Genomic DNA, 27059 nt, shown 5'->3' with positions numbered 1-27059 from the left:
TGGGGGCGGGGCACTTGCAGCTAAGCACCTGGTCAGAAGTCGGGGCCAGGCAAAAATACGTGGTGGGAGGGTCAGTGATGTCACAACGAGCAGGAAATATTCGGAACTGAAAGAGCTTCGGAAGCCTTAGCGGGTGAGGGGGCTTCTATCCCAGCAACAGGTTGCGGGGAGAGCAGGCATGTCTATACTCTCCTTTCCTCCCACAGCTGCCTTAGAAACTGAATCCTATCAGCCATCAGGGAACGGATCACCTGATCCCTCCCTCCTCTAGAAGCCGTAAATGGTCCTCTGGAGTCAGGGACGTGGGGGGACACTCGCCCCTTTAAAGCTCGATTTGCTGCGCGCGGCCTCCAGTCGGGTAAAGAGGGAACAAGGGGCCCGATCGAGCCTTCCCATCCCTTACTCTGCTGCTTTACCTGACTTCTTTTGGTGGGTGCCGCCGCCAGCCACAGGCACCTGGAGAACGCGAGAGGCCGGGGGGATTCTAGCAATCCAGTTACCAACCCAGTCGGCGAGGAAGTCGCCATTTTTTATCCTGCTGCCGAGGGGCAACCTGGGAGCCACCCGTAGCGGCGCGCTGGCCTGGGTGGGTGGGACGCATGCGTTCTAGATGCGGCAGCGCGCCCTAGCGCCCTGGTGGGGACTCTGCGCAGGCGTCGTAGCCCCGAGCAACTGGAAGACGTCGTTTCCGGCGGGGTTAGGAGTTAAGGGTGCGTCAGAGTGGGAAAAGTTTGGAGAGTTTGAGCGGTGCGACGGGTTTGGAAACTGAGGCCGGCGGTGAAGAACAGGCTATAGCGACGCGTGGGGCTTTCCTCAGCTCCTCATGCATGGACTTTGTGCCTGCTTGCGCAAAGCGAGAAGATTGAGGCTGAGGGAGAAAGCGGGTTCGCCCCGAATGGTGGTTCCCAGTGGGTGAACCAGCCTGATGCCGTGTCATTATTATTAACGTGAAACACGAGCAATGAAAATAATTTATAGTAGGAGAATACGCTCTTCACTTTGCAAAAGCCGAAACAGGATTACACCAGATCGTGTTTGTACCTAACTCAAAAATGAGTACGTTTGGATTTAAGAGAAGACAGTATTCAACTGAATTCTGCCACAGATTCTATTTGACGTCTCCAGTCAAAGGCTAAGTGTTCGTGTACAGGTGTGGAATTAGTATGACAGCCAGGCACACGTGGGCGTGTTCTGGTGAGAAGTGTTGACACTGATTTCCCAAAATGGCGAACAAAACAAAGCATAACCTCCCTTGGTTAACCTGGTATTTGCATGTCTGGATAACATACTGCGTATTAAAACAAGGAAGTACTGTAGTTGTATATAAAACAGGGTACAAGCAGGCTTTATGCCCACATAAAGGTTTGGGAGGACAGTTTGTTGCAGTGACTGCTCTGCATGTTCCAGGAAGTCCAGATCTCTGTTTGCTGCTTCCTAAATGTTAGTGATGTCCCCTCAGTCTCGTGACACCCAAAAATGCCCACAGGAATTTCCAGTCTGTTCTTGGAAAACTACTGTTTTACTCAAATAACATTTTTTGCCACCATGCATGTTTGTCATTGTTGTGGGGAGGCGTAGAGTGTGGTGAATGGGACACAGCCCCTGCCTGCCCCTGTGAGGTGAGGGATCCGGTATGACAAAATACCCAGATGTCAATAGTGTGATATGATAAATAGCTAGACAGTAGAGAGCACAAGTCAGGGTTAGGAACACAAGAAGACCCAACCAACTAGCAGGGGGGCGTCCCATAGCCTGAAAAAGGCAACCCAAGAAATAGCATTTGAGCTAAACCTTCAAAGAGTACCCTACAGGGAGGGGTGGTGTGCCAGAAGCAGATGGCCTAGGGTGACTAGTCCTTGGTGCACAGTAGATACTCAAACGACGCGAGTGCACAGACGGATGATTGAACGAGGCACTAAGCATATTTGTTAACTGGGAGCCATTCCCCACTAAATCATAAATGTTAAAAAGGCAGGGGAATGCCTACTTCCTAATGCTGCCCAGAGCCCGAAACTGAGTGGAGACTCACAGAAGGTGAAGGTGGTGAAGCTCCCAGATACAGAGAAAGTGTTGAGTGGTCCTGGCCTGGGAGTGATTTCTAGGAAGTGGATCTCTGGTTTTGCTCTCCCAGAGGGTAGCCACTAAAAATACAACTGCTGTGCTGCTTCAGTGGTAGAAAAAGTGGGGCAGGGCTGACCTCTCATTTTCACATATACTCCTCATGCATCATCCTCGTAACAAGGCTTATTTTTGGCGGGTGGTACCTGCTGAGGACTGTCCCAAGAGAAAAATCTCCCAGAATGTGTGCACAGTGGGGAAAGTCACAGGCAAAGAAAGAGGTCTACTCTCCCTGCTGGTCTAAAGTAAGTCAAAACCAGTCTCCCTCTCCCCCTGGGACAACCTCTGCCCTCTTGAGGTGATCATTTCTGCCGCAAAGACCAGACTAGGGCAAGGATCTGGAGCTGCCTGCTTCTGGGAACCAAGCAGGTGATGTAAATTTCTGGCCAGGTACTTTGGGAACCAGGAAAGCACAGGCAGACCCATCTAAGAGACTGGCTGCAGCTCAGCCTGGACTGGGTGTCGCTGTGCATGATTCCTGCTCTTGCAGTGCCAGATATTTTGACTTTTTTTTTTCAATACAAGTTAGAAGTGGAGAATTTTTTTTTATTCCCAGACTTTAAAATCCTGGTACTAATTCAAATTTGAGAAAACAAAAAACAAGACCGAGAGGTGAATGAAATACATTTGAGAACTCTGTCCTTGTTTCCATCCTGGGAAGGTGGAAGGTGGAAGGAAATACATTTGAGAACTCTGTCCTTGTTTCCATCCTGGGAAGGTGGAAGGTGGAAGGACATCAGAGCAGGTTTACACAATAAAGGGGGTCCCTAGGGTGGTCACAGGGAACTGACCGAACTGCACCAGGGGTGATGGGACTCCAACCCTGTCCCAGTCCAGATCCTCTGGGTATCCCCCACTGAGTGGCCCACAGGGACTAAGGTCATCCTTATCCATCATTGTTCCTTCTCTTTCCTCTGCACCCGCTGCCTTGATACCAACCCCTACCCATGTACACCATTCTTCTACCTTGCTGCCAAATTCCTTCGCACTCACATCCTGCCCCTAGCCCCCATGCTGTGTGCAGACCTCCATAATCTTCCCGCCCCTTCCCAGGCACTACAACATCCTCCAAAGGGTCTTGCCTCCTCTCTTGTTCTCCAGATGGCAGCCAATAAACCCTTTTGCAGGAGCCTGCGATGTCTTACCCATCCTTAGAGCCCCTGGTGGCTCCCCTCTGCTCTCATTGTCTAGCTCACTTTCCCCGAGGCGACCTGCACAGACTTCTGATTCCTCCAGAGATTGGAACTGGTGGCTCACAGGCCAGATGCAGACAGGTTTTATTTGACCTTGCAGAATACTTCATACTTTCAAATTAGTGGCCTACATGCAAAACCTAAGACAAGGAATTCAACAAGATCAGAGCTTTGCAAGAAGAGTGGAAGCCTAGGCTAAGATCAAGGCTGGAAATGGGCGGTATACAGTAGGAGCTCAAATACCCAAAAGTGAACAGGGATGTGGGAGCTGGGGGAGGGGTTCTAAATGTCCAGCTGCCTCTTTGTTGTAATGAAGACCCCACCTACTTAACACTTCTGTGTAGTGGGGAATGATGCTGGACACACCCCTAACAAAGGCTGGGTATGCAGCAGGTGCTCACTATGAACCTGCTGGATTTGGGTCTTGAGTGACCAGAACTTTTAAGCCTGTTTGAACTTTGAAAAAAAATTTTTTTAAGATTTTACTTATTTGAGAGAGAGAGAGAGCACAAGCACGGGGAGCAGCAGGTAGAGGGAGAAGCAGCACCCCTTCCCCCAACCCCTATGGCTGAGCAGGGAGCCTGATGAAGCAATCAGTCCCAGGACCCTGGGATCATGATCTGAGCCAAAGGCAGACACTTAATCAACTGAGCCACCCAGGTATCCCTCCATCTGGCCTTTGAAACATGGCGGGGAAGGACTTGATCCCTAATCCTGCTCTTCCTGGCCAGCATGTCCTGGGTGGTCCCCTGGGTCCGTGATCTAAAGCCCAGAGTCAGCTGAACAGATGGGATGGAATTTTGCAAGGGTGGAGATGATGGGCTTGGGAATAAATCAGACTTGGGTTCAAACTCTACTCCCCCATCTCCAAAATGCGGATGATACCTTCCTGATTTCTTTCTCATCCTGAGAGTCCTGAGTGGCACACATGGGTGGGGGGAGGTAGACTTCCACGCTTCCTCTCACCCCTCACCCCTCCTCACCCTCTGTGCCCTGTAGGTGTTCCAAGGAGGTGCCATGTCCACCCTGTACCCATCTCTGGAGGACCTGAAGATGGACCAAGCTGTTCAGGTAAGCCGCTAGGCATGTGTGAGCCTAGGTCCCCTCATGGGGCCTTTGTGATTGCCCCAGGGTAAGTAAGGGAGGCTTGTCTTGGAAGGTACTGGGTGCTGGGTCCGTGGGCATGCAGGTCACCGCTGCAGGACCTGCTGGTGGACAGACGTCCAGAGGCTAAGGCAGTGAAGTTAGAGCAGGAATGGAGAAGCCCAAAGAGCTGCAGACAGGCCTCTTGTGCATCCTAGCGCTCCTCCTTCCCAGTTCAGGTAGACTCCACTGTAGACAGGCTTCCAGAGTAAGTCCCATGGGCATGACCTTTGGCCTGCTCATCCCCAGAAGCACCTTCTTCCTTCCATCCACCTGTGGTTCCAGTGGGTTTTGAGAATTTAGGACTTTTCGACCGAGAATTACACTGGGAGGTAGGCCTCAGTGTTCTGGCTGCCTCAGTAGTAAGTGGGTCATGACATTTGGTGGGTTGTAGGCCACGGGGAGAACCTTCCCCAGAAACGTGGACATGTACAAAGACCACATTTACACCTCCAAGGTTCATGGATACCCCACCTTAGGCCCGCCAGCATAAATAATGCCCTGACTCCCAGCCTCAGGGAGCTCCAGGCCCCAAGGGTTCTGGGGGTCCTGGCCACAGCTGACCAGCGCTCCCCACTACTCCCCAGGCCCAGGCCAGAGCTGCATCCAGGATGCCTGCCCCGCCAGTCTCCCAGTCTTCAGGTGAGTGAACCGGCGGGGGTGGGGTGCTCCTGACCGACATTGACCTCTAGTGGCCACTTCCAAGCACTGTCTCTTGCCTGCCCCTGTGCTGTGGGCTTCCTGAACATTTTACCCTCAGCAGAACCCTTTGAGAGGCACCCCGAGAAAACTGTGGCTTAGTAAAAGCACTAACTCCCCTGATTTGGAGCTACCTTCTGAGGCCACGTGAGGAAACCAAGATGTTTGTGGTGGTCCCTCGAGTTGCTAGTGGCAGTCTGGGTTCAGGTCCTGTGGCAGCTAACTTGACCTCAGACCCACTCTCTCCCTCCTTGCCATGCAGTTTCCTGGGAGCCGCCCTGGGGTCAGACACCGGCCTCCTACAGCCCCTGCAGCCCCCCAGCCCCTGGATTTCCTAGGAGCGGGGCCTCATGGCCCCAGCACCAGCCCTGGGCCTGGTGTCAGATGTCTGCCTGGTGCCAAATAAATTCTGTGGTGTTGAACACCAAAGTGGCACAGGAGGGATTCTGTGTCCCAGGCTGCTCCTGGGGAGACCCCTGCCCCTCAACCCTTCTGAAGAGAGAACCCCCATCACCAGCGAGGGTTCCATTGCATTCTCAGGAGTAAACAACACCTCCAGGCCTGTTTCCTGATACAAATGAGTGAGCATGTGGGAGCCAGGCAGGTGTGGCCAAGGTCATACCCCTGAATAACACCTTTCCTCTCCCTTCCATTCCCTTCCTGTCAGTTTTGTACCCAAGCCTGGCAGAATTGGAAAATTACATGGGTCTTTCCCTCTCAAGCCAAGAAGTCCAGCAGAACTTGCTTCAGATTCCAGAAGGTGCTACCGTAGGTATTTGTTTCTTGCCTAATGTGGGCATAGAATGTGCCAACTCTCCCTCCCTCTTGGTGTTGCCATATGAACAGACTGGACTCTCCTCTTCCCCAGCATGTCTGGGCTGTTTCTTGATGGCGCTTTTCATTTTGAGCCATCATTAAAAGGGCTGTGGGGTTTCCTGCAGACTTGGGCCACGGAGGACCCCTGCCTGCACTTTGGCCTCTGGCTTCAGGCGGCTGGATGCGAAGGGAGGGCGTTAAACCCGGCCTGAGCCTGGAGGCTTCTAATGAAGGAGCTGCCCATGCCTTGACAACTGTTGCATGGACGGCAGAGCCGAGACAGGGAGCAACTTGTCACCAGCTCTGATCCCTGGGTGAAACGACCGTGCTTGCTTGACTCCTGCTTTCCAGAGTTCAGGGGAGAGAAAGAAATGTTCCTTCCTGAAAAGATGTTCGTTTAGAGCCCCCATCCCCACTCAAACCCTGTGCCTCCAGCATCTCCTTGGGCTGTTGGTCAGTGGGCTGGTTGGCCATCCTGTCCCCACGCGGGTGAACATCGGTGGCAGAGGCCAGCTGCAGGGTGTCATGAAATGAGGCGGGCGAGGATGAGAACTGCCTCAGCCATGGGCCAATGAGGGGCTCACAGGAGAAAGTCAACCAGGATAGGGACGCGTGGGGCCCTGGGGTGCTGCTCCACAGTGACCCCCCCCCCATAGTCATGCTGTGAAATACAGACAAGAAGCCAAGAAAGTCATGTGGTATATACCTCACTCGGAAGCCTTTGACTGAATCCCTCCTTGTTCCAATAAGGAGGACATGAGTGCCTTTCACCTAAATATTGATAAAAACATGACAGACGAATTCATTTTTATAATTAAAAATGTTAGGCTTAACTTTTTATTTTTAAACAATCATAGATTCATGAGAAGTCACAAAGATAGTACAGAGAAGAGTACAGAAGACTGTACCCTCACCCAGCTTTCCCAGTGCTTATGGGGGAAGTGGTGGTGTAACTGTAGGATAAGGAAAGTGGGCATTTTGCGTTGGTCCAGTGAGTGTCTGTAGCTCTGTGTCACTTTGTCACCTGCAAAGATAGACCCACGTAGGTACCAGTGCAACCAAGGCACAGATAATTTTGTCACCACAGAGGTCTCCCTCTGGCTGGCCCCTCGTGATCACGCGCACCCTCTCCCCCTGACCTTCCCTAACCCCCTAGCCACCACTAGCCTGTCTTCTGCCTCCACTGTTGTGTTTCCGAATGTTACCTACACGGGATCATATAGTGTTTTCAGATGGGCTTTCTCTGCTCAGCATAATGCCCTTGAATTTTTTCCAGGTTGTTCACTATATTAGTAGCTCATCCCATTTTCTATATTTATTTGTTATTTGTTTATTTTTGTTTCATTTTATTTTAATTGCAGGATAGTTAACCTACAGCGTTATGTTAGTTCAGTACAATGCAGTGATTCCGTGCTTGCATACATCACCCGGAACTCGTCGCGGCACGTGTGTGCTTAGTCCCCCTCACCTGTTCTCCCCACCTCCCACCCCCTCCCCTAGCTCATCCCGTTGTGTTATTAATATTCCATGGTATGGATGTACGGAGGTCTGTTTAACCCATTGAGGGTCATTTTAGTTGTTTCCAGTTTGGGGCCATTATAAACTAAGTTATTATGGGTATTTGTGTACCGTTTTTTTGTACGGACGTAAGTTTTCATTTCTCCAGGATAAATGTCCAGGAGTGCAGTTGCTAGGTTGTAAGATAAATGCATGTTTTAAATTTTTAAAAGATACTGGCAAACTATTTTAAGAGTGGCTCTACCATGTTATTTTCCTGCGGGCGACACCTGTAGCTCCAGTCCTCCCCATCCTCGCCAGCTTCTCTTTAACATTTGCCGTTGTGATGGGTGCGGAGTGATGTCTTTTCAGGGGCTTAGTTTGCATTTCCCCAGTGGCTGGTGATGCTCAGCGTCTTGGCGTGTGCTGTTTGCCAGCTGTAAATTCTCCTCAGTAAAATGCTCTTCATGCATTTTGTTCATTTTCTCAATGGATAGTTTTTTTAAGTCAAGTTGTTTTTTTTTTAAGATTTTATTTATTTATGACAGAGAGAGGGAACACAAGCAGGGGGAGCTGGAGAAGGAGAAGCAGGCTCCCCGCTGAGCAGGGAGCCCAATGTGTGACTTGATCCCAGGACCCTGGGATCATGACCTGAGCTGAAGGCAGACACTTAATTGACTGAGCCACCCAGAGCCCCTTAAGTCAAGATTTTAGAGTTCTTTATTCTAGAGTCCTTAGGTTGCTTGTAAAAATTTTCTCCCAAGTGTGAGCAAAATTTTTTGTTGTGATAAGGTTCAATTCATGGATCTTTTTCTTCTGTGGATGGGGCTTTGCTGGCCTGTCTAAAGACATTTACACCAAGCCCCAGATCCTGAAGATTTTCTCCCTTATTTTCATCTAAAACCATTATAGTTATATGTTTTACATTTTTTGGATGATTTTATTTATTTTAGAGAGAGAGAGAGAGAGCGCAAGCAGGGGGAGGAAGAGCGGGAGAGGGAGAGAATCTCCAGCCAACCCCGTTGCAGAGCTTGATTCCAGGACCCTGAGATCATGACCTGAGTCAAAACCGGGTCACATGTTTAACTGACTGAGCCATCCAGTCACCCCAGGTTTTACATTTACATTTGTGATGAGGGCGGCCTGGGTGACTCAGTTAAGCATCTGCCTTTGGCTCAGGTCGTGATCCCAGGGTTCTAGGATCGAGTCCCACATTGGGCTCCCTGCTCAGCGGGGAAACTGCTTCTCCTTCTGCCTGCCACTCCCCCTGCTTGTGCTCTCTCTCTCACTCTGTCAAGTAAATAAATAAAATTTGAAAAGGAATAAATTTGTGGTGAAGTTTGAGTTAATTTTTGTATAGGGTGAAACTTAGGTCAAGGTTCATATTTTTATCTGTGGATGTTCAACTGCTCCCATGCCCTTTGTCAAAAAGACCATTTCTTTTCCATCAAACTGCTCTGGCACTTCTGTTAAAAAGCAGTTGGCCCTACTTTTGTGAGGCTACTTTTGGAGTCTTTGTCCTACTCCATTGATCCATGTGTCTGTCTCGCCACTGTTACCAAACTGTAGCTAAATAATAAGTCTTTAAATTTGGTGGAGTGATTCCTCCTGCTTTATTCTTTTTGTCAAAAAATAACTTTAGTTAGTCTAGTTTCTTTGTCTTTTCATATAAAATTTATATTAACCTTGCGTATATCTATAAAACATCTTGTAAAGATTTTGATAGAAATTGCATTTAATCTTTTTTTTATTTGATTTTTTAAAAATATTTTATTTGTTTGTTTGACAGACAGAGATCACAAGTGGCAGAGAGGCAGGCAGAGAGAGAGGGGAAAGCAGGCTCCCCGCTGAGCAGGGAGCCCAACTCAGGGCTTGATCCCAGGACCCTGAGGTCTTGACCTGAGCCAAAGGCAGAGGCTTAACCCACTGAGCCACCCAGGCACCCCTACATTTAATCTTTATATCAGTTTGAGGACAATTGAGGGCTTCACTATGTTTTTCTAATCCGTGAATAGAAAATACCTTTCCTTTATTTAGATCTTCTTTGATATCTTTTATCAGTCATTTTTTGGTTTTTGTTTTCAGTATACAATTCCTACATATGGTTTTTTAGACCTACTCCTATTTTTTTATTTTTGAGTGATTATAGTTGGTAGTGTACTTCTAGTTTCAGTTTCCATGTGCATGCTGTTAGTGTATAAAAAGTACAGTTGGTTTTTGTGTGTTGATCTTGTATCCTGTGACCTTGCTGAACTCGCTTATTAGTTTTAGGAGTTTATAGATTCCTGGGAATTTCCTATTAGATTATCACATCATCTGCAAATATTTCTTTTCCAATCTGTATGCCTTTTATTTCTTTTTCGTGCCATATTGCTCTGGCTAGTTATTCCAGTACCGTATTTAATGGTAGTGGTGAGAGTGACATCCTGACTTGTTCCGGGCTTTGGGCAGGGGGAAAGCATTCATTTTTATACTTTTTGCTAACACTTTTTTTCAAGGCAAAAATTAAGTCCTTTTCCCCCCTGACTGCTCCTTATTTGCTGAAAACATTTGTTGTATTTTTAGTTGGATTTTAAAATGGTCTTCTCCTGATTCCAATGTGCCTTGCAAAATGAGGGTCCCTTTTCCGTATACCCATCCTCTCTCTGTCCTCATGTTCCTGGCCGTTTTTCAGGAGCACAGACTTTGATGCCCCCTAGTGGCTTCACGGAGCCATGTCCCCCAGCAGCCCCTGCAGAGAAGAGTGTAGTTTAGGGATGGGATAGGGCCCAGGGACTACATTCTTCTTTCTCCATCGTGATGAGGCCCCAGAGGCCAGCTGACCCCACCCTGGTGTCTGCAGACATCGGGCTCTGGCCCCTTGCCGGGCCAGCTAGTGGCACCACTGTCTGGGAACAGCCTTGGCACACGGCGTGCGGAGATCAAGCCCGGGGTGCGTGAGATCCACCTGTGCAAGGATGAGGATGGCAAGACGGGGCTGCGGCTGAAGGCCATTGACCAGGTAGGGCTGGGGGCTGGGCAGGAGAGGTGGGGGCATCCGCCACCAGTTTGGGAGGGGGCAGTGTGGGCCTTGTCCACAGTAAGGAAGGTGCAGAGCAGGCAGAGGAGCGGAGGCCTACCAGACCTCAGGCTCAGGCTCCTCCTCTCAACCTCCGTCCCCCAAGGCCTCAGGGCTGGTGCTGGGTTCTAGCAGCAGGGACCCTCCACCAACCCCTCCTGGGCTCCTACTGCTCCTTTCCCCGCTCCCCTCCATCGGAGGGATCTGGGTTCCAGGCAGCTGTCTGTAGACAGGGGAAGCCAGGGGTGCTAATGCCATCGTAAGAAGCTAGGCAGTCCAGGGGCTCTACAGGGGTGTAGCCTCCAGCTAGGGTTGAAAGCCTGACTCAGCTGCTCCCTGGCTATGTGGCCTGGAGCGTTTCCTCCCCAGGCAAATGGACTAACCCCTGTCCTGCCCGCACAGAACTGTAGCTCCTAGACCATCGGGAGAACAGCAGCAGGAGGGACCTGGGCTCAGAGTGGGCTGTGCAGCTGACGGCAAGGTCCTGCCTCCCCCAGGGGCTCTTCGTGCAGCTGGTGAAGGCCCACAGCCCTGCGTCTCTCGTGGGGCTGCGCTTCGGGGATCAGATCCTGCAGGTTGACGGGCGTGACTGTGCCGGGTGGAGCACAGACAGAGCCCACCGGGTGCTGAAGAGGGCGTCGGCCGAGAAGATCATCATGGTCATTCGGGACAGGTGGGTAGCCAGGCCCCCAGCCTCCCTCTCTGCCTCTAGCCACGTCCCTGGCCCAGCTCACTGTCTCTTTCCGCCAGGCCCTTCCAGCGGACCGTCACCATGCACAAGGACAGTGTGGGCCACATTGGCTTTGTCCTCAAGAAGGGAAAAGTGGTCTCTGTGGTCAAAGGGAGTTCTGCGGCCCACAACGGGCTCCTCACCAACCACGCCGTGTGTGAGGTGAACGGGCAGAACGTCGTCGGGCTGAAGGTAGGCCAGGGGGGGCTGCAGGGGCTGAGAGCCGGCTGCACCGAGAGAAGGTTTGTGCCTGCGGGCGGGCTGCTGTCCCTCTCCAAGCCTGAGGTCCCTCCTCCTCCAGTTGCTGTGAGGGTTCTCTAAGATGAAGGAGGTAGAGTTCTGAGCACAGGGCCAAGCCCATGGGAAGTGCTCAGTAAATACAAGCTATTGCTTGGCAGCCAGAGGAGCGGTGGGGTGGGGGTGAGGGCGAGCGCTGCCAGGACAGGGCACCTAGGGAGGGGGCTGCTGGCTGCGCAGACACCTCCCTCCCTCCTTCATCATCCCTCCCCGGTGATACTGGCTCACATTCCCTGTAATAGGAAGATTTTAGAAAATTGCTGCTCAGAAACACACTTCTGGCCTCTGTTCATCTTTGGAGGGTATGTGTGTGGTGAGTTTTATCTTTAAAAAGCAAGAAGGAGCAAGGGGTCCAGGGTCTAGTGGACGCTGACCGAGGGGTGGGCGCCTTTAGGGACTGGGAATGATGAGTCATGTGGCTTTTGGTTCCTGAACAAGTGAAAAGGGCTTGATGCTGACTCGCTGCCACCTGGACCGTGAGTGGTCCTCCGTCGAGGCTGTGACTGAGAGGGAGGATGCTGTCCCCTCCTGCCTTCCGAGCGGCGGGTCTCCCCTGGCTGAAGCGGCCTGGGCAGTGGGCTCCCACTCTGTAGGTGGCATGGATCTAAGCCAGTGCCCCACCCTCTCAAGGGCTGTCACCAAGCCATTCCTGCCCCATCTCTGCTTCCTGTGCTGGACAATCTCCCCACCGTCTTTAGAGGCTTGCTCTGGTGGCTCACGAGCATCGTGATCAGGAAGTTCTTCCTGATGTGGGTCTAAGATCCCTCCACCTCGCGTCTCCCCTCCCTCAGGGCTCAGGCAGGACCATCCAAAGGGAACCCTTTGTCCCTAAAAAGCTGACTCCGCCCATACCAGTTCTGAGTCGAGCTGTCTCTCCAGATACTAGCACATCCGCCCCCTTCAAGGCCTTCCAGTGCTCTGATCTTAACTTCCGGGGAGCAGACGTACTACCATGTGCAGCAGACCCTCCCTTCCTCCCTAGAGGCTCGCGGCTTCGTGAGGAACTTGCCAGTTACCCTGGCAAACTGTGGTGCTCGGAGGCTCTGAAGACTGGCGTTCTCCCTTTCCTGGATGGCCCCACATAGCTGTGCTTTTTGAGATGGTTTTGTCTCCTGAAAGCAGATCCGTTTCCACCCTGTGGCTGTCACTAGTCCCACTAGCACGTCTTCGCCACTCATCCCACAACGGCTAAGCACGTGACCAACTTAAATGTCTGTGATCGGTCGCTCCGTCTCTGAGGAAGGGCCCGAAGCTCTTCTGCGGCCGTGCTTCAGGGTTCGGTCTGCTTGGCCCCCTTTTAGAGCCTTGTCCTTTCTTGTTCTCCCCATGATCTGAATGGTGTCCACAGACCTTCCTTGCGTTACTGGGCAACAAGGTATAAGATGAAGGCCCGTGAAGGGTCTGCTGGGCTGGCCGGCCAACAGGACCCCAGTGGCTGGGTCGTGCACCTGACAGCCCCCACGGCAGGGTAACTTTTCTTGTGCTTTGGGGCCAGAGCCTGCGTGTGACTGACTCCCACACACTGGCCTTTGGGGGTGGGGAGCGCGCTCGTCTTTACTGCAGAGACCTGATCAGGAGCCTTACGTTCTTGCTCAAACAAGGCTTTGCTTGGTGTTTGCCTGGGACCCTCACCTGATGGCAGCAGGGTCCTTTAGCCAAGGCCTTGCTGACCCCCCCACTGCCCCCCCACTGCAGAGGGACCTCAGAGTCACCCCTGGCCGCAGGGTGACTGCTCACTCACCTCCTCTCCAGGACAAAGAGGTCAGAGAGATTCTGGCCATGGCCGGGAATGTTGTCACCTTGACCGTCATCCCCACTGTGATCTACGAGCACATGGTCAAAAAGTAAGGCTGTCCCCCTCCTGCTTTCCCCCTCACACCCCCCCCCCCCCCCCCCCCCCCCCCCCCCCCCCCGCCAAAGCCAGGAGGGCCGAACACTGGGTTCAGTGTCCTCCCTTCCCGGTGGCTGATGGCTCCCAGTGTGAGCCCTGAGAGTCTTAGAAATGGAAATGAAGGCCCTGTGGGGGATGCCCTGGCTGGCTGGGAGGAGGGGCACCTCCTGCCAGTTTTGGCAACTGTCCCTGTTGCTGTATCTAGGTTGTCCCCCACCCTGCTGCACCACACCATGGACCACTCAATTCCAGCCGTCTGAAGCCAGGAGAGAGAAGCTCAGCCGTCCCAGCCTCCCACCCTCCTGCAGGAAAGGGCGAGTCCTAGATGCTGGGGGAGGCCGGCTGCCAGGCCTGAGGGGGCACCTTCCGGGTGGGCAGCCACTGAGGCACAGGCCCCCTCAGGGCCTCCGGCTGGGAGCTGCACAGGGTCCCATAGGCAGTGACTCCCTGTGCCGGTTGAAATGCGGGGCACGTTGGCAGGCTGGCCAAACACTTCTTAAAGTTGCCGCTGGGTCCCTCGTAAGATTTTTGCTGCCTCTACCAGCAAAACAGTTTCACATTTTGAGAGAACACAACTTCACTCTTTGTTAAAATTTTTTTCTTTTCTCTTGGCTTGCTGTGTGTCACAAACTGTACATAGTACCACTGCTTTTGAATAGATGGGATTTTAAATACAAGCCCTCTTCAAAAGTAATTGAAAATTCCAGAATCCTCGGTCCCATGACATGCCAGGCCTGGTTTTCTTCTAAGCAGAGGTGACATGTGCTCTCTGAGAGCAGAGATTTGGCCAGTCCTGAGGCAGCAGTGACTGGAGAGGGGGAGCCGTGTGGGACTCTGGAGGAGGGACGCTGGCCTCAGAGCACCCCTGCTCGGCCTGCTTCCCCATCTGTGGAGCGGATAGGAGGCCCACTTCAGGGGTGCCGGAGGGCCTGCGGTGCACTGGAAGGCCCAGCAGGGCTGACCCTTGGTGGGGGGGCCAGGGGAGGCCCTTCTAGATCCTAGATCCTTTGTGGGACCCAGGACGGGAGTGCCTGTCCCATGCTGTGATAGGCGCACAGTGGTCCTGAGCCAGCACGCGGCTCTCTGGTTCCCTCCACCTCAGAAGGGAGCTCTTTTCCCTCAGCCCTTCCCTGTGTGTCCACTGTGCCTCCCAGCCTGGCAGAGATGGTTTGAGCCCCTTGCATCCCTACTCTGGGGTGCGGGCAGGGAAACACGGTGTAAAGAAAACAGGCCAAGGGGCTTGCTGTGTTTTCATGCTTTAATTCAGAGCTGTCTGCTGCGAGTACAACTCTGTCTGAACAGGACAAAGGAGACAAAATGAAGACCCTCGCCACCTCCCCCTTTCCCATACCCCCTGACTTCTCCGTCGAGGGGATGGCTGAATGGGAGAGTGTGCTGTGACTTGTTGGTACTGTCCCCCTGGGTCAGAGAAGGGGGTCAGGAGTTCCCGGGGCTCAGGCCCTCGGTGGGCCCCAGAACGTCGGCGGGGCTGCCCCTCCCCAGGCTCTGTCAGACGCCCCGCTGCTAACAGTGCCTGGGAAGCCTGGTCAGTGAAAAGCTAAGTTCTCCCCTTGGGAGATGCTCGGAATAAACTCCGCAGGAGGCCAGCTCTGTGCGCAGAGTCCCAGCCCATGCTTTGATTCCTGCCTGAGCCCAGAGCCAGAGGAGCAGCGGGAAGGCCCAGAGCCAGGCCCCACGACTGAGCAGAAGCCACTTCCGGCCTCCGGGCTCCAAGGGACCTGCAGCTCAGCAGGTGCTTCCTGGGGAAATGTCCCGTGGGAGGGAATCAGCTCCAGTCCGAGGCCGGACGGTGGAGGGAGCCCCCCCCCCCCAACATTGTCTGCTCCAGGAGCCAAGGGCAGGAGGGCAAGGCCAGAGCCCAGCAGGAGGAGATATGAAGCAAGAAGGAAAAAGGGGAGCTTTGGAGGAAGAGCACTGGAGGGGGGCAGTCCCCTGGCCTTGGCCTTGCCCTCCTGCCCTGTACTCTGTGCCCCGTGGTGCTGGGGCCGGGAGCCCGAGCCATCAGGCCGCTGTGCTTCCCCGCTCGCTCTGAGCCTCGCGCGCCGCGCTGCCCCCTTTGCATAGATGCGGACACTGAGCACACGCGTGGGCACATGGAAGGCTGGACCAGGGCCGCCAGCCGGCGTGCTCTCGGGGTCCATCCCGGGGCCGGGTGCAGAGCCACCACCTCCACTGACACGAGAAAGAAATGCCCGTTGAAGGCCCCAAGAGAGAAGAGCCTTGACGTTGTGGGCGAGGGCTCCGCAACCCTGAGCAGCGGCCCCACTCATCTCGGGCACGGCCCTTCACCGGGACCTCCGGTGGGACCCAGCGGGCTACGGCCCCTTCCACTGAAACATGAGACACGATAGGAAGGCCACAAAGAGCAAGACACAGACAGGAGCAGAGGGGCTATGTGGCTTGACTGAATTCCAGTGTGAAAAATATATAGATTTCATGTTGTCAAATATAATCAGACATTTATTTTCTCGGCAAAGCTTGGACTATTTCTAAGGAGACGCTACGCAGCTCCGTGAGTGCACAGCATGGGAAGCGGGGTCCACGGCCAGGCCCGGCTTGGCTTTGGATTGGGTGTGTCCATGGCCCCTCCATGGCACAACACCAGCGTCTGTGGGGCAGCCCCAGCCAGGCCCCAGGACTTCAGGTACGCTTCGGCTGGGGTGGTGGTGCTCTGCAAAGGACGGTAGTCTGAGGCCCCAGCCAGGGGAAGGAGGCTTTGGAGGCACAAAGCGTGTGGCAGAGGGGGCTGCCGGCCCCATGGCTGAGCTGGCTGCCCACTCCCAGTGCATGCAGGGCCCCCCCTTTGATTGGAGGGTGCAAAGAAGAAAGGCGGAGCCCCCAACTCAGGGGGCAGCTGTGGGAGCAGCGGGGGCGGGTGAACAACCTTGGCAGAGAACCAGAGTGGCCCCAGGGCCAGAGGAATGAGTAAGATACAGGGTCCCGCCAGCGCCACCCGCCCCCCACGTGGGGCTTAATCTCTGAAGAGTGGGAGGGGCCACCAGATGGGTATGAGCCCCACAGGGGAGAAGGAGCAGGTTTACTTTGTCAAATAATAGTGGTGATAAAAGGTCAGCAGCTTTGCTGGGGGACCCAATGTGGGGTCCCAGGGAAGGAGGGGGGACAGTGAAGCTTCCCAGGCCAAGTGGCCTCAGGCTGTGAGCAGGGGGGCCGCAGGGCTCCGGCCTGCCCTGCCCCATCCTTGCCTGGGAGACGACCCGGGTGCCCTGCTTTGGCCTGGACAAACATCATGGCTTCCATATCCCATCTTGCCGTCCATCGTGCTGGCTTTCCTCCAGAGGCAGCTAGGTCTAAGTTTAGGAGCCCTCACTAGAATGCAAGCAGCCCCTCAGTGGAGATGCTGGGGAGCATAAGAGCCAAGCCCTAAACTGAACATAGTGCAAAGTGGAAGCTGGGCCCAAGGCCCCCAGAGAAACTCGGGCTGAGCTTCAGGGGCCGTCATGGCCTCTGGCTTCTCAAACCAGCGGAGGATTGCCGCGTCCAGCCCGCCTGTCAGACTGCAGGACCTTGTCTCAGAAGGCTGGAGGAGCGCCCCTGACCTGCCAGCCCCTGCCTCCTCCTCCTCGGGCCGGCAGAGGCTCCAGCCCCAGCACTAGCCTGTCTGGCTCAGCTCTCACAGGAAGAACAATCTGACACAGCCAGAAGCGTGGAGAGGGTAACGGAGCCTGGGGAAGGTCTCAGACAGACAGACACAGAAGCCACACTGCGCTCTGCCGCCTCTTGCCCATCACCGTCTTTCCACCAGCCCATGCCTGTGGCCCGACTACACTTCCGAATTCCAAAGCGGGGAGCCGCTGGAAGATGCTAGAACTGCAGCTGGGGCCCAGGGGTTGCAGACCCTGCTGAGAGTCCTGGGCCGGTAGCATGTACTCTGGGCGGCAGCTGCCTCCACGCAAGGAGGTAATACTGGCCCAGAAGGCTGGACTGAGGGCAGGGGGTGGCTGGGGGGAGGCTTGGATGGGCAACAACGGGATGGGACCCGGGGTGGGGATGGGAAGGCTCCCCTGGGCACCTCAGGCCAGGCCTCCCCACAGCGACACCCCGGAGACTTCTGGGCAGGGGTGGGCGGCCCTGTGTGAAGGTCCAGGTGGACAGGGCTGGGTTGGGGGACCTCCCCACCTCCTCTCTCTGCAATGTGTCCCGTCCGTGTGCCTCTCTGCCTTTGGTCTTTCTTCCCTTGTCTCCTATCACAGTTTGGGGTGCCTTCCCCCAACCCCGACTCCCAGCCCCGACACTGTTCACATCCCCTACCCAAAACTAAATCAAGCAGCTGAGGCCCCTGGGGCGTGAGCGGGAGGAGAGCGGCACCCCTACGATCATTGGTCAGGCCGTCAGAGCCGCTGGCCGGGGCCGCACACGCTCACAGCTGGGAGCTGCCGGCCGCCTGGCTTGGACCCTGCTGGCCCAGCGAGCGGCAGCTGATCCTGCGGATGGAGTGCAAGGCCACAGTGCAGCAGCCCCGCAGCAGGGAGCTGATGTTGTAAATGGGCTGGCCCTGGCGCCGCTGGGAGCGGCACAGCCAGGCCACCGTGGGCACGGCCGGTACCACCACGGCCAGCAGATCCACGATGTAGTGGCGGCTCCAGTAGCTCTTGGGTTCCTTCTCAGTGGCCGCCTCCTCCTCCTCTTCCACGGGGCACGCCACACTCACCGATGAGCCTGGGCTGGGGTTGGCACCAGGCCGGTGTGGGCTCGGCCCCCGGGTGATGGGCTCAGGGACCTCTAGCTCGTCCCCCACCGTCACCACCACGGCAGAGTTGCGGTCTTTGGGCCCTGGGGGGTGGGGCTCCGGCTCTGGGCCCCTGTCCCCTGATTCAGGGACTGCTCCGCAGACCTGGGCCTGGGTCACTTTCTCCAGGATGGCGTCCAGGTCCGGCTGGTACTGCACGAAGTCCGTCTGGATGGCGCGCTCCTGCATGCAGCTGGCCTGCACGCCGGCCTCCAGGCCACACAGAAGCTTCTCATAGGTGTTGCTGGCGGGGAAGCGGGGGCCCAGGCCGAAGCTGCTGTGCAACGAGCCCTCCTCGGGGCCGCAGTCCACCCCTGATGACAGCAGGCTGCTGGCCTCCAGTGCGTCCGTCCGGCTCAGTGTGTCCTCCGTCCCCGCGAAGCCGCTGTCAGCCCCGTCCTCTGCAGAGGCCCCGGGGTGGTCGCCGGGGGGTCGGTCGCCGCAGACAGCAGGGTCGCTCAGCTTGGTGTAGGTGGAGCTGCGGGTGAGGGAGCGGGCGGGGGACCCGCCGGCCGACTCCCCAGCGCCGTCGTCCTTGGCCGTGCCGTTCTGGGCCACTTCCATGCTGTGCAGCAGTGTCTCCAGCTTCTTGTTCTGAATGTTGATGTCCACGAAGTACTTCTGCAGCCCCTTGTCCTTGTCGATCAGGTTGTTCTTGACGGTGTCGATGACCTGCTTGAGCTGCTTGATCTCCTTGCGAGCCTCCTTCAGGGCCAGCTGCGCCTCCACACGGTGGCACTCCTCCTCGATCCAGTCCTCCTGCATGCGCGACAGCTGCGTCTTCAGGTCATCGATCTCAGTGTCCCTGGGAGCAGAGGAGACACACATGCTCACTGCCCGGCCTGTCACCGCCACCAAGGACAAGCAGGGAAGGGCTGTCACCAAGGACAGAGGGCCTGTGCCTCCCGTCCCAGAGTTAGACACAAAAGGCCTGACTCGGTGCTCCCGTCTCACTCCAGAGGGGTGGGGGGTGGCCAAGGGACCTCCTCCCTCTACTCCCCAGGGTCTGGGTGGGGAGGAAGGAACATCCAGGCCCCTCTGCATCCCCAGCCCTGGAGGCCAAAATGCTGACAACTGTCCCCACTTAAATCCATTACCTACAGGAGAGATTAGACAACAAAGATGCCCAGCATATAAACAGATGCCTACTGCTACAGAAACCAAACACACCCATTTTAAAATCTTAACATAAGACAGTAAGAACTAAACATAGAATTTCTCCTCCATGGGAAGGGACATGGCCTCCTACGAAAGCCAGTAGTGAAGATTATCCACGGGGGTCCTGGCCAGAGTCACCGACCCCTCCCGCCCCCTGGGGGAGATGCATTGGGCTGCCCTGCTTTACTGATGGAACTTACTGCCACTGTGTGTGGGGGGGGGGGGGCTGCCGGCCTCACACCTCCCCTCAGTTGCGGGGATGAAACGTGATGGGTTCGACAGAGGAAAACGGTGACCACAGGTGGCTTTTATCCACACTGGTCATCTCTGCTTTGTATCTACTGTGAGGGGGATGGGCCAGAAAGATGGACAAGAAGGCACAGGCCACTCCTGAGAGAAGAGGCCAGCAGCTGGCAAACCAGACAAGGCACCCCAACTCACAGCTGAATGTGGGGTGCAGGGGAGGGAGGCGAGTTAGAAACCCATCCTGTTCAAGTCTGGTGGAAAAGGCAGCACGAGACAGGGCAGGATACAGTGAAGGCCATGAGGGTGGAGGAAAGCCACTCCCGAGCTGGCAGATCCTGCCCGGTTGGGGGGCGGGGGACACATCCACCCCTGCACCAATGTGGACCACGTGCCCCACGTTCACGGGAACGCAACCTACACAGGGTGTGACCATCACTCTGAGGGTGATGAGCCCAGCAGAGGGACCACCCCCGATCAAGCACCATGCGCTGAGCAGAGTCGGATAGGAGAGTCAGTTCAGGAAACGAGGGCAGGAAGCGTGTGCTGCGCTATGTCAAGGGGTCTGGGCTGAGGCGCTGCGGTGGCAGGCAAGGTCAGCAATGGAATTATCTGGAAAGAGGCGGACTGGAGAGCCCAGCAGGACACAGACCTGTGATGGCAGCCGGTGAGCCGGAGCTGCTCAGAGTGGCAATGGCAGATGGACCACCAGACATGGGGAGTCCTTATTGGGGTTCATTCTAGGGAAACCCACTACACTAACGCTGAGCGCCAGGAGGGAGAGCGAGCTTGGGGGAAGGGATGGGGCATGCTCAGTGGGGCGGGGCCCTGCCCCTCTATCCTTGGAGCTGGTGGGACCCCAGCCAGGGAGCTCTGCCTTCTCCACCCTGTCTAGGATGTTGCATTTGAACTAAGTCTTGAAGGATGAGTTTGCCAAGGAAGCAAGATGGGGGCAAGGCCATCTCAGGAAGTGGGGACACAGCCAACAAAAGCACAGGGTGTAGACGCTTCTTTACAGAGAAGGCAGGGTTACTACAGGGACGGGTATCAAAGTGAACATGGGGAGCATGTGCGGCAAAGGGCTGCCACAGGTCCCCGCAGGACTAACAGGCAGAGAGTGGCCAGGGATTTGAGGTGGAGGCATGTCCACGCCAGGGCGTCGTGCCCAAACCACACAGGGCAGATGGGCGGCCCGAGCCGCTGGGCCAGCCCTAGAAAGGAAGCCAGGAGACGGGTTGTCTGCTTCCTGAGCACGGGAGTGCAAGCGGCCAGGCAGACCCAGGCCACCACCGAGAAGATGATGGGAAATAAAAATAGAAATCCCAGCTCAACAGAGAAGGAGGCCACAGAAGGCCACCTGTAACTTCCCATAATTCAAAACCACAGCAGATCCAAACCGCATCAGCTCTCAGGCAGAGCTCTGGTCATGGAAGACACGCTCACGCATATGAAATGCTTCTGTTTATATGCGATGTCCAGAACAGATGAATCCATAAAGACAGAGGGACGAGAGGCTACCAGCGGCCTGGGCCATGACTGCTAACCAGGAACGGCGTGGGGTGATGAGAATGTTCTGGGACTGGGTCCCGGTGAGGGTTGCATGATTCTGTGCCCACACTAAACATCGCTGAATGGTACATCTGAGAGAGGGGGCCTGTACAGGACATAAATGACATGTCCCTAACGCTGCAGTTTTACAAAAAGAGAAAAGAGGGAAGAAGCCATGGTTATGGCGGCCTGCTCTGCCCCCAGGGTCCGGGGCGGCCCAGAGTCGTCTGCGTGTTCGAACGGACACCGTCCAGAGGGGATGACGAAGATGACAGAGAGTCAGAGGGCCACGCTGAAGCTGCGATGGTAAAGGTGAAGCCGGTGGCCCAGGACGGTAGCAGCCTCTGGTCTGGAGATTGAGCTCAGAGGGCACCACAGGGGCTCCTGGGGACCCCTGGGCTGAGTAGGAGCACGAGAAAGGTTTCTCATGATCTCCTATCCTCTGTAAGTAGATGAGCCAGAAAGGCCTCCAGGGCCTGAACGGGTGGGCCCAGAGCCCCCTGGTGGCTCCCTGAGCAGAAGCCAAGGGGGGCCGAGGGGTTGTTTCTCCGTGGCAGAGAAGGTAAGCCAGGAATATGCCCTGCGCTCCCCGCTCCCCAGGTGGAAAGGAGCCAGGGGCTAAGAAGTGGCCCAAAGGGGTTGCCAGGCTCAGACTGGGAGAGCACCGCCATGGGTATGGAGAGGACCAGGAGGCCAGCTGGGAGAGCAGCCGAGGGGAGGAAGGGGATGGCTGGGGGCTCCAGAAAGGGGCTCCTACAGGGCTTCGCTGGAAGGGAAAGGGCAGGCTGGGTGCTGGAAAGCCCTCAGCTGCTCCTTCCTCCCAGAAGTGCCCCGGAGCACTGCGGCCTCTCCATGTGGTGAGGGCAGCGCGTCTCCAGGGCTGCCCCTGGCCAACGGCTCACCGGTCCTGCAGCCGGTCCTGGGTGTCCTTCAGCCGCGCCTTCAGGTGCCGGATGCACACCTCCTTCTGCTGCAGGGGCGTCAGGTACTGCTCCGGGGTGGGTGGCTTGACACCATGGTTGTCACTGCACAGCGTGTACTTCATGGAGCGCCTGCAAGGGGACACGTGTCAGCGGAGATGGGGGAAGACGCCCTCACTGTCCTGGTCCCATGGCCACCGGATGGCTCCGGGCTAGGTCTCTCCCGGCGGCCCGTGTGGGCCTGAGAACGTGCAGGTCTTCTGGAAGGTAGGATTTCTTAAAGCTCTTCTGAATGAAGACCCCAACAGGGAGCCCGGGGCTCTCCTAGTCAAGGGTGAGGACACAGGACGGAGCAGGTGCACGGCCTGGCACCATGTGGGGTGCTCTGATGGTGCCATCTCAGTTCTAAGGGGAAGTCCTAGAACTCCAGTGTGCGGTCTCCAAACCCAAAGAACGAGGTGGGGGCCAGAGGCTGGCAGGGGGTGCAGCCCCCCTGCATAATTCTCCCAGGGCCTGTGGGGGTGGGGTAAGGACTCAGCCCGGGGTAGGAGGATGCACCTCCAGAGCTAAGAGCCTTCACTGTCGGGCCTGCAGGACCGCGAGGGGGGACAGGGAGCAGGCACAACCATCTCCAAACCCACGCCCTGGTGCCCTCCTTGCCGTCCTCATGCACACACAGGCTTGCACGACTATGCACATGCATGTACTCGGCGTGCACAGCTGAGTACGATGACCCCGGTCCATGTATGCCTGCACGCCCACCTCCGTGCTTGCACACCTGTGCCTCCCACCGCCCTGTGGCCACCCTCAGGGACACTCACAGGGACTAGCTCAGCAGCCACACACGGGGTCACACAAATACAGACGCTTCCCCCCCCCGCCCCCGCACACGTGTGAACACCCACATTCTGGGCAGCCACTTGCTCACAGCTGAGCCCTGAGGTGGTAGCAAGCCAGGGGCACAGGCCACCCAGCCTGGGGTGGCACAGACGTGTGTGTGTGTGTGTGTGTGTGTGTGTGTGTGTGTGTGTGTGTTCAGCACTCCCTGGTCTCAGCACTGCAAAGTGGAGGAATTCCCACCCAGTGGAGGAGGAGGGAAGGCCAGACCTTGTGCCCATGAAGGACAGCACAGTCCCAACATCCTGTGGCCCAGCTGCCTCCACCCACAGCCTCTGGCCTGCTGCTTGCTCTGGGAAACCTCCTCGGATCATGGCCTAACAGCCCGGGGCAGGTTGTCAGGCAGCCTGGCAGAGTCCCGTGGCCATCCCACGCTGCTCCTTCAGGGGACGGGGACACCAGGTTTAGAGAGGGGCAATGACATCCACAGATCTGAAGAAGACAGGCCCAGGTTTGCTGAAGTGGCCACACCGGAGGCAGTTTGGAAGGTTCCGGGGGAGCCATCTAATGTTTACTGAGGAAAAAGTAGCTCAGACTGTCCGCTGCTAGCGAGAACACGTGGCTAGTGGTGCAGAGAAACGGGCATGATTCTCTCCTGCTGACTCACCTTGTCGTCCCTGGGTGTGACCCAAGTCCTATCACACGCCGGCCTGTTTTCGGCATGACAAGGGGCACGTGTCATGGGTTGGAGCTGGGGACGTCCCCTCTGTGGGCCACCCACCGTGCCAGGACTTGGGCTAGAGGGGCGCAGAGCGGCGGTGAGTGGGAAGAGGCTCCTGCCCGGACCCCTGGCACACGAGTTAAACCAGGACAGTTGAGAATTGGAGAAGAAGCTGTTTTCACTCCTCCCATTTGCTTTCACAAGTGGTTTTTTTCTATTATAGTATTTCACACTCATACATTTTTAATCATTAGCTCTATCTTTGCAGAAAATATATGTAAATAACTGAGAAGGGGGCGCCTGAGTGGCTCAGTGGGTTAAAGCCTCTGCCTTCGGCTTAGGTCATGATCTCAGGGTCCTGGGATTGAGCCCCCCATCAGGCTCTCTGCTCGGCAGGGAACCTCCTTCCCCCCCTCTCTCTGCCTGCCTCTCTGCCTACTTGTGATCTCTGTCTAATAAATAAATAAAATCTTTAAAAAAATAATATTGGAAAGAGAAATTGAACTTAAATAAATAAATAACTGAGAAGAAGAGAATACTGTAACCCGTGGGTGTCCGCTGTTCCCACCTCACGGTGCCTGTGTGCACTGAGGCCACAGACAAGGCCCCCCTGCTCGCCCATAGCCGCCACTGTTGATGTGGGCAAGAAGACCCTCCCACGGGGGCGGTGCTCAGCCTCAGGGCTGGGATCATCCCATGCACTGCAGTTAAGATGTGCACTGCAAAAATCTGCTGCTAATGAGAAAGTGTTCAAGTTGCCAACTGGATACTGTCCAAAATGTGAGTGCATCATCACGTTCATGCCCCCTGCACTGGGGTGGCGTCCTGGCCAGGAGGCTGGGGCATGGGTCCTGCACGCGTGCATCACCCACTACATGCGTCGAGGTGGAAAACTCTGAGAATGGCTGCCTCAGCGTGATCTGAGTATCACTTCCCGCCAATGACATCCTCTCTGCTGGAAGAGCAAGACCAGCCTTCCCACGTGGCCGAGGGAGCCACAGGCCAGCCTTGGTGGCTCAAGACGCTCATGTGGGACCCAAGTCCTCATGATGGCAGCTCCCCTTTATGAGCCACCTGCAGACATAGACTCAACGAAGCCTGCGGGATGTTAGCTCCACTTGACAGATAAGGGAATGCAGGCTCAGGGACAGGAAGTGTGAACGCCCAGTCCGCGCTCCCCAAGCTCCAGGCTCCGCTGGGGGATCAGGATGGAACGCTTAGCATGACTTCACCTGCCTCCCAAGCCTGCTTTTCTGGTTCCATTCTGCCATTCCTGTGCACACAACATAGCCTATGCCACATCCTACTGCACTCGGCCTCCCAAACCAGCTGCACCCCTGCTGCCACGCAGGTGGCCCCCGCCCGAGTGGCCTGCCCCTCTCCATTCTTGCCTTTCCCCCAGGAGAAGCCCAATTCTGTGCACAGAGATGAGTTACCAGGGACAAAGCTGGTGGCCCCTATGCCACCTGGCCGGCAGCCACAGCCAGTGCCATCCCCCAGTGCCAGCCGGCAAGGTGTGGACGGAATCCCTGGGGTAGATGTCCCTTTTCAGAAAACATGAGCTTCTTGTCGTGGGGGTGGCCTTTCTACCTTCTTCCTTCCCGGCCCCAATGCTGACCTGATGCCGAGGGGTCTAGGAGCGTCTGGTCAGGGTGAGGACAAAAGCTGTACCCCAAGGATGGTGAAGCAGGAAGACGGGATGGGACTCCCAACACTTCAGGGAGCTGCCTGCTGCTGGGCCCCAGTTCTGGGAGCATCAGCCCTGGCTCGTGTAAACCCCGGTCTTGGGGACAGGGAGTCCCAAAGCATCCAGACGGGAGTTCCCCTTCCCTCTCTAAGGCAGGAACTGAGCCTCTGGGGAAACGAGCTGCTGGAGGCCAGTGAACGCCGGAGTCAGCCAGTGCCTGCCCAGCCACACGGGGCACAGGTGCAGGGGCACAGCTGGCCAGGCACGGGGGTAGTGGGGCTTACCTGGGCGTGGGGCTGCTATCGCTGCCCTTGCAGGAGCCTGAGTTGCTGCTGCTGCTGAGAGAGGAGGTGCCATAGGCGTCCCGCATGCTCACGGGGGGAGAGGTGCGCCTGGAGGCAGGAAGAAGAGGCAGGTGCTCGTTCTGGCTGGCGGGCAGCTGCGGGCACTGGGCAAACACCGCCAGGCCGCTGCGGCCCAAAGGGCCCCCGCTGCGGGGTCACGGGCCGGGGAGGGAGAGAAGCAGAGGAGAGAGGGGGACGCACAGACAGGGGTGACAGAACAGACAGCGCAAATCAAGATGGAAAACCAGGTGGAGGCTGCTCCTCCTGGCTCCCCAGGACAGGAATGGAGGCTGGGCAGGGCCAAAGGTGGGGTCCCATTTGCTCTCGATAGGGGTCCTCAACTTCCAGGGTCCCCTGAGCCCCAGGGAGAGCCCTGCAGGGGCTGACACGGGTGGGGCAGAGGGGGCATGCAGGGGTAGGGACCAGACGAGGGGCACACACAGGCCAAAGGGAGGCCAAGTGAGCCAGGGTGGAGGACAGCAGGAGGCCCCTCTGGTCACTGGGAAGCTTGACAGCAATACTGAGGTGGAGGGACCCAGGGGTTTCACACGTCAGAGAACTTTATACCCACTGTGTCACTTGAGCCCTTCAACAGCTCCTGGGGGAGGTGAGTGTTAGCAAGCCTGCTCTAAGGCTGGGAAAACTGGGGAGATGACTTGTTCAGGGACACACTGTAAGTTGGTGGCAGTGGGGGGGGGGGCAGAGACCCTCCCTCCTCCCACCCTCCAAAGCCAAGGGGACACTCACCTGCGGGATCCAGCAGAGGCCCGTCTACTGCCTGGCAGGGACATGGCCATGAGGCTGCGGGTCCGGGTGAGGGGCGGGAGAGGCGGTGTCCCCGGGGCTGAGGAGAGAGGGCGCGTTGGGGGTGCCGCGGGGAGGGCCGGACCAGGCCACGTCATCCTCTCGCTGGGGCCGCTGCCTGGCATGGCTCCTCCTCTTACCCTTCAGCAGGACACCCCAGGACCGAGTGAGGGCCTGGTGGGCCAGGCACTAGCCACGGCGGCCCTCACCAGCGATGTTACCACACTCCTGTGCCCTGACTGAAAGTCTCGGTTGTCAGGGCCTCGGGAGCAGCCAGAAATCATAGATCCAACCCCGAGTTCTCCAGATGATTGAGTGTGGACCGCGATCTTGGAGGCCTTGCCCAAGGTCACACGGGCATCGGGGCAGGGCCACCTGACCACCAGCGCAGCACTGCGTCCTCAACGCTACAAGCCAGGCCCCCTGATCCCTGACTCGGACCCCACCCCGCGCTGGACAATCCTCCCTCCTCGGCGGGGGCTGCAGGCCGGAGCACTCCTGGAGCAGGACCAGGAACCCCAAGTTAGGCTGGGCTAGTCTCGACGTCACCTTCCCAGAGTGCCCGCTGGCGTGTGGCTTAGGGCTTC

At 56.4% G+C, this 27059-nt stretch overlaps 2 protein-coding genes across 3 annotated transcripts; one reads left to right on the top strand and one right to left on the bottom strand.

Moving 5' to 3' along the window:
* The first annotated feature begins 4316 nt into the window (after positions 1–4316).
* On the top strand, positions 4317–14139 carry SDCBP2 (syndecan binding protein 2). Its single transcript, XM_080814489.1, has 8 exons — positions 4317–4382; positions 5042–5096; positions 5821–5921; positions 10309–10467; positions 11022–11197; positions 11275–11446; positions 13304–13395; positions 13648–14139. The coding sequence occupies exons 1-8, from the start codon at positions 4329–4331 to the stop codon at positions 13700–13702; spliced, it is 864 nt and encodes a 287-aa protein (XP_080670615.1). The 5' UTR covers positions 4317–4328; the 3' UTR covers positions 13703–14139.
* A 3702-nt stretch (positions 14140–17841) lies between these two features.
* Positions 17842–26597, bottom strand: SNPH (syntaphilin; the record flags this gene model as incomplete). 2 transcript variants are annotated; one of them, XM_080814218.1, is made up of 4 exons in its annotated part: positions 17842–19015; positions 22062–22211; positions 25609–25815; positions 26416–26597. In XM_080814218.1, 4 exons carry the CDS (start codon positions 26595–26597, stop codon positions 17842–17844), a joined length of 1713 nt encoding a protein of 570 aa, XP_080670344.1. The 2 variants fall into 2 exon arrangements, with proteins under 2 accessions (XP_080670344.1, XP_080670345.1); XM_080814219.1 differs by having other exon boundaries at positions 25609–25716.
* Between the last annotated feature and the right edge of the window lie 462 nt (positions 26598–27059).

The sequence above is a fragment of the Martes martes genome, assembly GCF_963455335.1.
Source record: "Martes martes genome assembly, chromosome: 9".
Taxonomy (NCBI): Eukaryota; Metazoa; Chordata; class Mammalia; order Carnivora; family Mustelidae; genus Martes; species Martes martes.
This window is presented reverse-complemented; position numbering and strand designations above follow the sequence as displayed.

What these genes read in the sequence shown, in the direction of transcription:
- SDCBP2 (XM_080814489.1), top strand. Translation starts at nt 4,329, where the DNA reads ATGTCCACCCTGTACCCATCTCTGGAGGACCTGAAGATGGACCAAGCT. An exon ending in GGCTGAAGGCCATTGACCAG is followed by an intron (nt 10,468 to 11,021) that starts GTAGGGCTGGGG and finishes TGCCTCCCCCAG; the next exon opens with GGGCTCTTCGTGCAGCTGGT. An exon ending in ATCATGGTCATTCGGGACAG is followed by an intron (nt 11,198 to 11,274) that starts GTGGGTAGCCAG and finishes TCTTTCCGCCAG; the next exon opens with GCCCTTCCAGCGGACCGTCA.